The 13,702-nt window shown below is 39.2% G+C and overlaps 2 protein-coding genes across 13 annotated transcripts in view; one reads left to right on the top strand and one right to left on the bottom strand.

Annotated features, from left to right (window-relative positions):
• Positions 1-2,387: 2,387 nt before the first annotated feature.
• The window catches only part of ATP10B (ATPase phospholipid transporting 10B (putative)), a 304,309-nt gene continuing 292,994 nt past the window's right edge, over positions 2,388-13,702 (bottom strand). For 10 of the 11 annotated variants that reach the window (XM_077895646.1, XM_077895639.1, XM_077895638.1 and 7 more), the window contains 2 exons: positions 9,238-9,425; positions 2,388-4,563 (listed from right to left, as the gene is read on the bottom strand). In XM_077895646.1, coding sequence (XP_077751772.1) covers positions 4,104-4,563; positions 9,238-9,425 — 648 coding nt within the window. In that variant the 3' untranslated portion in view covers positions 2,388-4,103. Of the gene's footprint in view, positions 4,564-9,237; positions 9,426-13,702 lie in introns of those variants that run through there. The other variant, XR_013378277.1, reaches the window with a different exon arrangement.
• LOC144312707 (uncharacterized) overlaps positions 5,613-13,702 on the top strand; it is a 48,506-nt gene continuing 40,416 nt past the window's right edge. Inside the window, exons 1-2 of one of the 2 annotated variants that reach the window (XM_077895649.1) lie at positions 5,613-6,025; positions 7,312-7,384. In XM_077895649.1, coding sequence (XP_077751775.1) covers positions 5,985-6,025; positions 7,312-7,384 — 114 coding nt within the window. In that variant the 5' untranslated portion in view covers positions 5,613-5,984. The remainder of the gene's footprint in view (positions 6,026-7,311; positions 7,385-13,702) is intronic. The other variant, XM_077895650.1, reaches the window with a different exon arrangement.

The raw sequence follows: 13,702 nt of genomic DNA, 5'->3' as shown, positions 1-13,702 counted from the left end.
GGTATTAGCAGCTCCTTACTATATGCTGATTTGAGAAAGGCAACTGGCGGCCTCAAAAAGGCTTGGGGGATTCATTATCTCTCTGAATAATGTTGCTGTTCTCCTGCTTGCTATACTCCCTTTGAGACCATCCCCCATTAACAGTTTCTTCAATAGCCAGAGTCACAACATTGTTGGGCACTGCCATGTGCTGTGCACTTAGAACACAGCAGAGGACAAGACTGCAGCAGCCCTTCCTCATGGGATTTTCCACTGAGTGTGTGCATGATACAGAATCAGATGGCTGCACAAATAGTACACTAAAGGCTTTGATTGCACAGGGACATTCCTGCACTGTAACCTCCCCCATATAGTTCTTAGAACCACAGAATGTTAGAACCAGTCCAGTTCCTACCTTGTGCACTTGGGAAAGCTAAGAGAACCTCAGCTTAAGGTTGAAACCTGATGAAGGGATTTGTCCAGCATCACCATTGGCAGAGTGGACTTGAAATCTGGGCTCCTGACTGCTGGCTCAGTTCCCCTTCCATCTTGTTTTCCCTGCTCTAGCTGTAGGAAGAATCCTCAGAGCAGCAGCTCCTCCACTGATGCTAGGTGGCACCAGAACACCTTTGAATAAAAAGGCTCTAGGTCTCAGCTCTTGTCTGATAATACCCAGATCCTCATTGTGGGCATCCTAAAGTTTGGATGGGTAGGACTCTTTATAGAGCTCTCACAAGGCCTCCTTGCCGAGCTCACAATCCCCGCCTTCTTTATCAGTGAAATCCTGCCTGGGTTGGCAGTGCAGGCAGGCAGAAGGGGGTGGGCTATCTCTTCTCTGGTTGCCTGGGAGAATTTGCTCCTGTGTGATTGATTTCTCCTAGGGCTCTCAGGGCAGAATAGAAAGTTCTGGCCAGGTGGTCAGCTCACAGGAAGGTATTTTAGGGCAGTGCAGGTATGAGTTCTAATTCTTCTTAGCTGTTAGTATTAGGCTTTTGTCTGGGTGTGCAACCTGGCTGAACATGGTGTGGTCTTTCCCTGGGCCACATTGTGACAGAACTGGGCTGGAATTCTAGCCCACTAAGTACTAAAGGACTCTGTCTCTCAGGAGAATGTGGTGAAGACAAGACTGTCATTTGGTTCCTACCTGCCCCTTCAGCTCCATCTTAGAGTTGTGTAGTTTTGTGGCTCTGGTTTCAGACTCTTGAAGGCCGCCTCCCCACTTGTTAATTGTGTGTGACTGTGCCATATTTATGTGACTTGTCTTTGCCTTTGTAATGGGATGTGGTGGATTGCAAAGGGTCTCAGATTTCTTTGTAGATTCACCCATTAAAAGTGGAGTGTATTTTCCCACACCCTTGAAACTGGGCTGGCCTTGTAATGTGCTTTGATAGAATGTAGTGGCATTGTTGATGTGTGAGTTCTGAGCCTAGTTCCCAAAAGGCTTTGTAGATTCTATTCTCACTCCCCGAACATTGCTGCCATGTGGCAATGTTGGTTGACAATTTTGTTCTTTAGATAGGAGATCCCAGCCATTCCACATCAGATCGCACAGAGAATCATGAGTGTATAAGTAATTGCACTAGTCTACTAAATTCTTTTGGGGGGTTGTCTGTTATATTGCAGAAGCTAACTGAAATAGCAGAGATATTGTTACCTACTTTGGAGCGTTGCTGTGAGATTTACATGATGATGTGCACTTACTCTGGCATCTAGCACACAGTGAGCTAGTATGCTGTTACAATTAACATTAACATGGGGGCACTTACTGTTTTTCATTTGGGTTCTAGTCACCCTGACCTTTCTTCTCTTCCTCCTCTTTTTGTATACCAAATTCTTCCTTTTCAGGGCTTTCATAGTTAATTCTTTCCATTTGGAATGGCCCATCCCTGCTGTCTTAGTTTCATGGTTAAAGTCTCCTCTCCTCCATGGAAAGGCCTTTTCTGATCACTCTGGAAACCATCCTTCCCTTCTTTTCCATTCTTCTTTCTTCTCATAGAGTTCAATTGTCCAATTTATTGATTTCCTTGATTATTGGCTATCTTCTCTTCTAGGTTGTAAATCCCTTGAGGCAGTAAATGGGCCTGTTTTCTTTCCTATTTTATCCTTGCTGCCCAGCACGGTGCTGTGTACAGCAGGCACTCGATTTTTTCTGAATGAGTGAAAAGGCATCTGATTCAGTATGAGTTTGAGGTTGGTGTCAGGCTTCCAGCAAAAGGAAAATAGCCAGGTTAGGGTTTCAGACAGAGGAGACTCTGAGTGCTGCTTCCTCTAATTCCTATAGCCATTTTGGTTTGTGTCACACTCTCATGATGGATCAAACATGTTCCTGATACTCTGACAAGGTATGAGCTTCTTTTAAGAAAGGAACTGAGTTCCTGAGAGCCCATAGCACATCACCAGGCATCCAGTAGGGGATTAACAGAAGTTTATTGGATATAAATGGATGGACAGACAACTGAATAAATGAATGCAAAGAAGGATGGACAGATGGATGAGAGGGTACTTACAACTGCAAGCAATTATGGAAAACAATGTTTATTTCTTTTTTCTAATAAAGGATAACACATTTCTGGTCAATCAGTAAAAGGTCATAAAAGTATAAAAATGTACTAAGTACAATCATTAGCATAATGTTACAGGAAAACTTTTTCCCTTAAGATGGCATGTTGGATGGTCACAGTTGGTTTGGTTTCATAGGTGGGCAAGAGTAGGTTACCAGCTGTCTCAGATGGCCCAAGGCTGAGGTGTTTCCTAGGATGTGGGCCATTCAGTGCTAAACCATGGAAAACCCCAGGCAAACTGTGATGGTTGGTCACACAATAAAGAAAGCGACATGCAATGTCAGGTATGGTTCTGCATTTAGGTACTATGGTCATTTTTACAACTTTCCCATCACCTTGTTTCCCCTTAGCTCTGACATGCAAATCCCTGTGTTATTACTGAGGGTGTTACAGCTTTCAAAGCGTTTTCAAGTCCCTTTTGTAATTTTGACTTGATCCTTATGTCAAGCCTAGAAGGTAGGGCAGTTCTAACCTAATTTGCAAGTGTGGCATCTTGTTTCAAGGCTCCTGGCTCTTAGAGAGTACAGAAGCAAAGACTCAAACCCAGATTTCCTGAGGCCAGTGTTCTTCCCACTACTCTGTTCTCTGAAACATCCTACCTGTTTCAATCTGACTTTAAAGAGTAGGTAGGAATCAAATGGGGAAAGGGAGGACCCGAGATCCAGGTTTTGGCTCAATCCTCTCATTTGGAATGATTACTATCATTACTGCTTTGCCTGATGTGTTCACCTGGTCCTTCTCTGACAATCCGCATATAGGATTCTCCTGTTGGCCATTATTGGCATCATTATGTGACATAGCCAGTAAAAGAGATTTAGTGTACTGGTTCCAGGGATACAATGCTTCAAATGATCCTTCCAGTTCAGGTTTGTCAGCAGGATGGTGAGAGGACGAGCTCAGTCTGCCATTTGCCAATTTGATTGTTGAAATTTTTTTGTACATCTTTGCTGAGAAGTTACTAAAGTGATAAGTCAACTTGTGGGGTGGTTATGACTCTTAGGCTCAAATACTTGTCACAAATGTTGCATCCATCCCTAATATACAGGGATTTTACTTAATATATAGGTGTTACCTTAATCACTGCAATACACTGGAGATGAAGTACCTGTGTGTATGGGTCTCTTCCAAAACTTTAACTCTTGGAACAATGAGATGAGGTGATGGTTTGACAAGCCCAATAACTTCCATATCCTAAGAGATTGCCTGGGTAGATAGATCTCTTGGAATCTTGGAAAATTATGCCTCATTTGTGTTGGCCACCTACTTACCTAGAGGGTCACAAGAATGTCTCTGGGGTAAAAAATTTTAAAACTCAATCCATTAGAAACAGCTTCCTTATAAAAGTTCTGTTTGCATGATGTGCTGCCTGGCAGCAGGAGAAAGCTAGAGGTTGACTGGTTTCCAGTCCTTTTCATAGCCCTTGAAGCCAGCACTTTTCCAAGGAAGTCAAGCCTGGTCGGGAGACTGGTATATCCTTTCCTCCATGAAGAGGAAGAGTCATGTGTTAATTAGGCTATTGATTGAGTGGCTTCCTCTGAGTTTGTACAGATTTCTGCAGGCCATTCATATGGTCAGTGAACTCTGGGATCTGCGATGACTGCCTTTGCTTGAGGGCCTGTACTCATCAGTCTTTTTACTTGAGTAGGCTCCTGAAGCCATTGTCATACTGGGCCCCAGAAGCGGGTATTCCCTGGATGAGAGTTTAGCTGAGGAATCCCCTGGGCATGGGTGATCCTTCAGATGGTCTCTGCTGCATTTTTCTCCATGAAGCGCCCAGTCCTCCTTGCACTTCCACTTGTGAGGGCTAGAGCTCTTTGGGGTGCTGGCTCTGAAGTCTTGTTTGGGGACAGGTGGCACTGGACGATGGGTGCACTGACCCTCTCCAGGAATAGGGATAGACCTCTGTCTGCTTCTCCAACTCTGGATTTCTAGGTCTCTTTTGTCTGTGGGGAGTTTGTCAATTTTCTGAGCTTTTAAGATCAGAGACTTCCCATAAGTCCCTTGCAGAGATAGGAAAAAATACCTGGTAGGAAATAACAGAATGAAAGTACTTGGATTTTTGTTGACTTCTTGAATTCCGGCATTGAAAACAGTCTTAGAATCCAATTCCCCACACCGGGCAAGATCCTCTTTGTTACACTCCTGACTGCTGCCTAGGCACCTCTGGTATTGGGGAGTTCAACAAAATATATTCAACAAAATATAATAGCTAACATTTATTAGGTACCAGAGCTATCCTGAGTGCTTTGGACATTACCTCATTTCATTCTTCCAACAATCCCATGCAGTTGGTACTTTTGTTTCCTCCTGTGTACAAATTAGGAAACCAAGGCACCAAGAGATTAAGTGATTTGTTCAGAGCCACACAGTAAATGGAACTGTGATCAGAACCAAGCACTCTGGATCCCAAGGCTTTTATCTACCATATAAAGGTGGTCCATCCTATTTCTGGGCTATTCTTATTCAGGCAAATGTACTTGCTTTGTAATGTCAACCCTTTGTGGAACTTACTAATTTTTAAGTAGTTTCTAAATACACACTCTTTCCCTGAATCTGTGGGCTGACTTGACAGTATCACTGTATTATCACTATTTGCTAGATGAAAAACTTGAGGCCCCAAATGACAAGAAGGATTTCCCAAGGTCTCCAGAGAAATTAATTGACCTCCCTGATGTCATAGAGAAAGGAACACTTGAGTTAACCAAGTTGAAGGTAGTAGACTCTGGAATTGGGAGTCTCAATGTTTAGAATCTTTTCTCTATTCCAAGTTTAGGGAAGGAAGGAGAGGAGGTGAGTAAAACTATATGGTGTATGGAGAAAGAATCACACCATTACACCATCTTGTGATACTGGACAACTCATGTTCCTTCCTTTGGTGTCCATTTATTAACCTAAAATGTAATTCAGTTTGTCAGGAGGACACCCATGGTCTTTTCCAAAAATAATACTTTAAAAAGTTTTATTTCTAAAGCCTTGTGGAAAGGCTCCATCCTTCCACTATTGTCTAAGAGCTTTAGGGTGACCTCACAGTGGGCAAGGAATTTCTGAAGACAGCGGTAGGTCCTGTAGAATCAGGACTCTCATTCTTTCTCTTCTCATTGAGTGAGGCAGTACAGGTGGCCATGTATATGTTTTAGGAAAGATTCAATTTCTTGGAAATTTGAATTTTCTCGGTTTAAACCTTTCCCCCAAGCTATAACTTTTCTTTCTCCATTCATTTATTTAACAAATATTTGTAAAGTCCCTACAATAGGCCAGACCCCAAGGGATTAAACTGTGACCAAGACAAGGTTCTTGCTTTCAAGTAGCACATAAGTAGACCTATAAATGGAGAGAACAATGAGCATGTCAAACACCCAATCTAGTGTGAGAGAACTTCCTTGAGAAGGAAATATATAAGCTGAGGATTGAGAAATGCATAGGAGGTAGTCAGGCAAAGAGAGAATGAGAACAAAATCCTGGGCACAGTGGCTGCAGTACAGAAAGTAAGGTCAAAAGTGGGAAAATATGCCACAGAAGGGGTTGGTAGGGCCAGAGCAGGCAAGGACTGTGGTCATGTTTTGTTTTTTGTGCTTTATTGTGATAGCCTTGGGAAGCCCTTGGGAGGACATAAACAGATGATGACAAGATTACACTTTGACAGAGTGATAATCACTCAGAGCAAACCCATAGGAGACTATTGAAGTAATTTGGAGTAAAAAGATTAGAAGTGGAAATAGCAGATGGGTTTGAGAAATATGTAGGGGATAAAACTGTGGTGACAAGCCAGATATGAGGTAGTAGGTGGTATCAACTCCCCGGGGTCTGTCCTGGTCCTACACTGGTAGCACTTGAAGGAGAGAACTCTGGAAGAGATCTAAGTTTCTTTGATGGTGGTGCTGATAGACCTCTATAATTCAAGATTTATCCTCTATCAGTTTCCTCAGACTAACCATGCCTAGTGGAGGTGATGATAGGTAGCTAGAAAGCTGTATCTGGAATTCAAAAGAGAGGTTTGGACTGGGAATTTATATTGGAGATTTGTCTGTTAAAAATGATATTTAACTTCACAGTAATGGTTGCTATGTCTATAGAAAGAATATAAGTTAGAGGACAGAAGAACCTAAGGTCAAGGCTGAACATCCACTGTGTCAAGGACACAAACCAGCAAAGGAAACAAAGAAGAAATAGGAGAAAAACCAACAAAGTGTTGTTACTGAAGCCAAGGAAAGAGTGTTCAAGGACTGTTATCCTCTTATAGCTAATTAAAAGCTGCTTTATGTTGTAAAGTTAGCATGTTAGTTTCTTTTGTTTTATCTATAAAGTAATTTACATGTTCCTAGTTTAAGAGAATCTGTACAATTCTTTTATACTGCTTGAATTAATTAGACCAAGATTAGTGAGGTCACAGCTAGTGGGCTAATTATTATAAGCTTGGTGAGTGAAATCAATCTCCATTATGATAAGTATAGCTTATAACTTTAAGTGAACAAATAATTTTCTGTGGCAAACATTCTATTATGTAGATTTCTATAAGAAACAGTTTTGTTTCAAGGTTAGAAGTCTTTAGTCCTTGAAACTATTAAAATAATCTTTTCTCTATCAGAGGAAATCTGTTTTTCTTAGTAAACAACATTAAGCAGAAATCCAATACTATGATGATAATAAATGAGCGAAGATGTAACTTATGTGCTATGGTAATTAGCAAGTAAATATTTGCTAACTTTTTCCTAACTTGTCCCTCATCTGTTATAACAAGCTGTAATATTGAAGGCTTGTCTTTTCAAAACAGGTGTCAGCAGTCTTCATACTTTTCAAGGATCCTCATCAAACTGGTTGCTTTTGGCTCTGTTTTTCAACCAAGGGTAAGACAAAGAATATAGGCTGATAATTTTCTTTCCATACCCTAAATATGATACAGAACAGGGGAGCTCCGTCCTTGGCTAGTGGTGATCCTAACTGTTTTACCCAAAAGTGTGAAAAAAACTACTTAACCCATAGTTTGATCCCTTTTCCAATGAGGGCAAAGTCTTCATAGTCTCTCCCAAGGGGTTGGGCTGAAGAAGGGGTGGGGTGGGTAACATGTCCTCTGAAGCTTGTACTTGTTCTTAATTGTTTGTTGCTTTTCACTCAAGCTGCTCTATCGATACTAGTCACTTTCGCCTATATTATGATCACAGTTATGTCTGAATTGTCTATTGGATTGCAGGCTTCTTGAGAACAGGGTCCTATTTTATTCATGTTTCTGTTCTATCATCTATTGCTCATTTATCTTAGAGTGCAGCCTCTGTAATAGGAACTTGCTAAGTATTGGTTATATGACAAGGAGGATACCTTCTGTCCAGGAGTTAATGGTCAGATAGAGATAGATAATTTATAAAAAATGGCTAAAGGCAGTGACAGAGACATACTCAGGTGATGGGAACATATAAGAGAGGGGGACATATTTCCATCTGAGGAAGGTAGTTGAAATCATGGAGGGGTCAGAATTAGGCCTAAAATGTCAAAAGATGGGGAAGCTTGGTAATAGAAAGTGCATTCCAAATAGAAGGGAAGAGCATGAACAAAGGCAGAAGGGCATGGGCCTTCAGGGAAGTACAAGAAGTTTGGTGATGTGGAGCCCAGAGTATGAATTAAGAGTTGAGGGAGGGATGAGGTTGCAGAGGCCAGCAGGGGCCCAACAGGAAGGCCATGCACACACACTTAGAATTCAACTAATATTGTGTTTGCCATCTAGGTATCTTCAGCTGCCAACCTTTCATCAGAGGTCAAGGTTCTGAGCTGGCTTAGGACAAGGAAATGGAGACCAATCTAGATTAAGCAAGCTGCCACATTTATTGAAGTAAGGCTGGCTATGGCTCTCTGCCTAATTTTGAATTAGGAAAAGTCTGCACAAAGTTGAGATAATCTGTTTACTATAGCTTATGATAAGGTGGCTGAATTTCATTGTTCAGAGTGGCAATATCTTAAGGATGGAGAGGGGCTAAGTCCTGCCCACAGGTACATAGTCAAGTTCACTGACTGTTCTGACTAAAGTATGGGCTGCAGAATAGAACACTGGCCACCAAATTGGAATAATCCAGCTCCCACTGTGATTTGTGTTGGACTTGTGGACACATTATGGTCCTTCGTGGGATTTAGATGTCCCATGGGCAAGTGGGACTAGAACTATAGCTCTGCCTAACTTCTACTGATAGTAAAAAGCAAAACAAAGTGCTAGATAGTATGTGGCAAGAGTGATCTTCAAAATTTCGTGCAAAATTTGAATTCTTAAAAAAATTCTAAAGCTCTGAAATGCTAAGACTTGATCTTTTCTGGTGGCAATGATAGGGTTAAATTGAGAAGGTCTTTCTCCCCATGTTTTACCTGGTTTTCTGCAGTTGCTTGCCTGTCCCTGTAGTTTGAATTTTGAGACTCTTGAGTTAATAACAGACTGAAAAGCTTTTTAATTTATAAGGCAGGAGGGCAGGAGTTATCATTTTTAGATATCACGACTAAGGCTATGCCTATTGGTGACTTTGCTACTCTGTGACTGACAGGGAGCACAGTCCATGTTATGTCCCTCTATTCATTGTTCTCTCTGTCCTAATACTCTGTCTTCAAAACAATCGCCTCAAGGTTCCCAGCAGGAGTCAAACTCCTGACTCTCGGCTTATGAAAATGGCTTATAAAGGGGGCACTGGTAATTCTAGGAAGAAAACAACCCCTGTGCTCAAACCTTGGGAGAAGAGCCATGACCGGTGTGAGGAAGCAGACGAGGTAGAAAGTGGGGTCTGAGAGCTGGCGTTCCATCACCCAATAAGGATTGGTGGGACTGTTGCAGTTGACACAGGTGGCATTGTAAACAAGGGATACCACGAAATACATCAGGAAGCTGCCTAACAGAACAAGCCCATGGATAATGGTCTGTGGAAGAAAAGGAGAAGTAAACGTTGTTGAAAATATACTTAGATCAGGGGGCAGTGCAATCATGCCACTTGACTTTGTTTTAAACTTTTCTGGGGGGAATGCAACACACACACAAACTTTAAAAAAGCATATATTTTAGTGGATCATTAGAAAGCAAACACTCACATTGCTATCACCCAGAACTTGAATGCACGTACCCAAAGAACCCCTAAAGATTCTGTCTCTCCTTTGGCTTTGGTGATACTTACAAGCCATTCTTTGTAGTTTCACTGCCTATGTACTCTGTTTTTTCAGCTGTTAGATAAATACAATTCTATTTGGTGTGAAGAGTCTATTTTTTTTTCACATATGGCTGCAGTTTATTCACGTCCAAAGCAGTACAGTGTTCTGTTGTCTGGTCTCATTTGTCTTGTTTGTTTTTGTATTTCCCCCCCCTTCTTATCCTCTCTTAAATTTAATATTTTGTAGAATTTCATTTTCTCCTTTTACTGGTTTGAAAGTTATACATCCCATTTCTATTCTTTCAGTGATCACTCAGTGATAATAGGTGAGTGATAATAAGCAATCTTAATAATTTTAATAATAAGATGATATCATCTTAATAATAAGATGATAATAAGCAATCTTAACTTACCACAGTCTAAAGTATGTAACCACTTTTCCCTACTCCTGAATCATAGAAGGGCTTCAGAGCACTTTAACTGTTTACCTTCCTCTTGACTTATATTTTATTGCTACACATATTGCATGTTTAATTCTATCATTTTTAAAAACACACAAGTTGGTATTATAGTTGAATATAGTCAATATTCATTAAAATTCATTTCATGTTTACCACTTTCTGTGCCTTCATTCCTTAGACTTTCCATCTGAGATTTCTTTCCTTTGGCTTTAAGTACATCCTTTAGAATTGCCTTTAGTGGGAATCTGCTAGTGGTCTAATCTCATGCTTTATTTCATTCTCATTCTTGAAAGATATTTTTGATGGATATAGAATTCTTGTTTGGCAGGGTTTTAAAGCATATTTAAAATAGCATTCCATTGTCTTTTGGCCTTTTGTTTTTTTAAAGATTTTATTTATTTGAGAGAGAGAGCATGCATGAGCACTCACAAGTCGGGGAAGGAGCAGAGGGAGAGGGAGAATCAGACTCCCTGAGAAGCAGGGAGCCTGACATGGTATCATGACCTGAGCCCAAAGGCAGATGCTTAACCCATTGAGCCACCCAAGTGCCCCATCTTTTGGCTTTTGTTGTTGCTATGCGTACATCTCTTATGTGTTCCTTAGAAATGTTAGTATCTTAAAATCTGGCTACTTTTTTTTTTTTCCTAAGTAGGCTCCATTCTCTTAGCCTCTCTCATTCTCCAATTCAGGGCTTGAACTCACGACCCTGAAATTAAGCTGAAATCAAGAGTCAGATGCTTAACCAACTAAGCCACCCAGGCATCCCTAATCTGGCTACTTTTATGGTTTTTGTCTTTAGTATTCTATAGTTTCCTTATGATAAGGAATAATAAGATATGTATTTATTTTTATTCATATTTCTTGGATTTTGCTGATCTTGAATCTGTGGATTAATATCTTTCATCATGTCTGCAAAATTGTTAAGTCACTATCTTTTCAACTATTGCCTCTGTCTCATTTTATCTCTCCTTTACTTCTTAGACTCAGATCAAATGCATTTAAGACCTTTTAGGATACTACCCTATCTTCTATACATTTTATACCTTTTCATAATTTTCATTACTTTTCTTCTGTTTTATATTGTGCATAATTTCTTTTGACCAATTAAAATTTTTCCCTTTAGTTTTGTCTAATTTTTTGTTAAGACAGCCACTGTATTTTATTCTTTAAAGTTTTCTTTGAAAAAAAAAATAAAGTTTTCTTTGATCTCTTTTCAGATTTGCTGGGTTGCTTTGTATGGTTTACTAATCCCTGCAGATATTGTAAAGCTTAAACATAGGGGATTCCAGGATGGCTCAGCAATTTAGTGTCTGCCTTCAGCCCAGGGCATGGTCCTGGAGTCCTGGGATCGAGTTCCACATCAGGCTCCCTGCATGGAATCTGCTTCTTTCTCTATGTCTCTGCCTCTCTCTCTGTGTGTCTCTCATGATTAAATAAATAAAATCTTTAATACAATAAAATTATAAAAAAGCTTAAACATAGATTTTCTATAATTTATATCTGATAATACCAACACCTGAAATATGTTTCTGGTTTGTTTTTGAACCTCACTAAGGGGTTTTTGTTTCTTTGAGAGTCAGTTATTTTTGAATATGTGAGGCTCATTGCCCTTGAAAAGTTGATAGGGACAATTTGAGGCATAGGATGAAATACCTTTTTTTGCGGGGAGGGTGTTTATTTTGCAATGTCCTTGGAAACTGTCAATCTTGGGTCACTTCAGACTGGATTAATACATCAAAATTTAGCTCACCAAGGTGATATAAACCTGGGCTGCAAATCTGTATGAGGCCAGCCCATGGTTCATTACCTAGGACAGGTCCTTTGCAGGGAGAATCAGTTTAATGGATTCTGATTCTTTCTGCTCTGTTCACAGAGGGAATAATCCCTGCAGCACCTGCTGGGAAGGTAGAACAGGCAGGTCCATTTTGGGTGTAGCCTTACCCTGAGGTGTATAGCTTTGGGGTCCTAATTTAATGTGGTCTCTTATTAGACTCCTGCCTTGGGTACCTGGGTTCGATTTCTGAATCTTTTGCTCAGTCAAGCTGCCAGCAACAAAGTTCTTTTGGGCAGAGTTGCAAAGATCCTCAAAGAAACAGGTTTTGGCTCTTCTTCTAGAATCCCCCCTTCTCTGAGGTTTTTGTCTCTACTATTCCATTAGCTTTTTGGCTAAAATAATCCTGATACCAAAATAGGCATAGACAGTTCAAGGAAAGAAAATCCTAGACCAATTCCACTAAATGAAAATTCCAAATAACTTATTGATAAGTCAACTCAGTACTGTGTTAAAGATAATAAAACCCAACCAAGGCACTTTCATATCCTGGTAGTAGACTACAAACTCTAAGTTGATGCTGTCACTGTAGAAAGCAATTTGAAAATAGCTAGAGGAGTTTAAGTACTCATCTGCTATGATACAATTTCACTTCAAAGTATGATGCACCCTGGAAATACTGTTGCATGTATATATACAGAGACATGTTGGTTACAGTATCATTCTTACTAGCAGGAAAAAAGTAAGGGGAAAAAGCCTAAATATTCATCAACAGAAAAATAAATTGTGGCATATTCATACAATAGAACAGTTAAAATAAATCACCAAAGGTGAATCTATCAACATAGGTGAAACTCCAAAGCATTAGGTCTAGTGAAAAAAAAAAAAAAGTTAAGGGATAGATATACATGATAAAGAAGTATTCATAAATATATATGTATAAGATATGCTTAAGAATGATGAACCCTGAAATTATGTTCAAGACCAAAGATAAAATGTTTGCAAGGGAATCATGGGTGCTTTAATTGTATGTTAGACTTAATTTTTTATAAAAGTGAGAGGAAATATGACAAAGTTAAATGACAACACCCTGGATGTTGGGTATATGAGTTTCCTTGAATTGAATTCTTGTTTTATTTTCTTTGTTTTTTAATAATAAAAGCATTAGCTTCATCCTACAAGTTTGCATATATAGTATTTTTACAGTCCTTCAGCAATAATTTCTATTATGATTTACTCTTGACCTCATGAGTTATTTAGAAGTACATTTTGAAACTTTGAAGCATGTTAGGTTTGTTTGGCTATCTTTTTATTGCTTGTTTTTAATCTAAATGCATGTCAGAGAAGATCAGGATTCTTTCAAATTTCTTTGTGATTTAGAATTTGGTCTTTTTTACTTTTGGTATACAGTTTGTATATTTTTGAAAAGGTATATATTTACTATTTGGGACAGGATTTTTTATATTATATCTAATTATACTAAATCAAATGTGATAATTTATTCAAGACTTCTATATCCTATTTGGCCTGTTTCTAATAGAGTTGTATATAAATCTCATACCACAATTGTGAGTTTTGTCTATTTGTCCTTATATTTGCTGGATAAAAAATTCAATCAGATAATTTTTGCATTAATTAATTAATTAATTAATTAATTAATTAATTTCTGCTTTTAACTGGTGAACTAAATTCATTAATATTTATTATGAGTACTGATATATTTGTTTTTTTTGTTTGTTTTATAAATTTCTGAATTTCTAATTTCTTTTTTTTTTTTTTAATTTATGATAGTCACAGAGAGAGAGAGAGAGAGGCAGAGAC

Source organism: Canis aureus, chromosome 4, assembly GCF_053574225.1.
Source record: "Canis aureus isolate CA01 chromosome 4, VMU_Caureus_v.1.0, whole genome shotgun sequence".
Classification (NCBI taxonomy): domain Eukaryota; kingdom Metazoa; phylum Chordata; class Mammalia; order Carnivora; family Canidae; genus Canis; species Canis aureus.
This window is presented reverse-complemented; position numbering and strand designations above follow the sequence as displayed.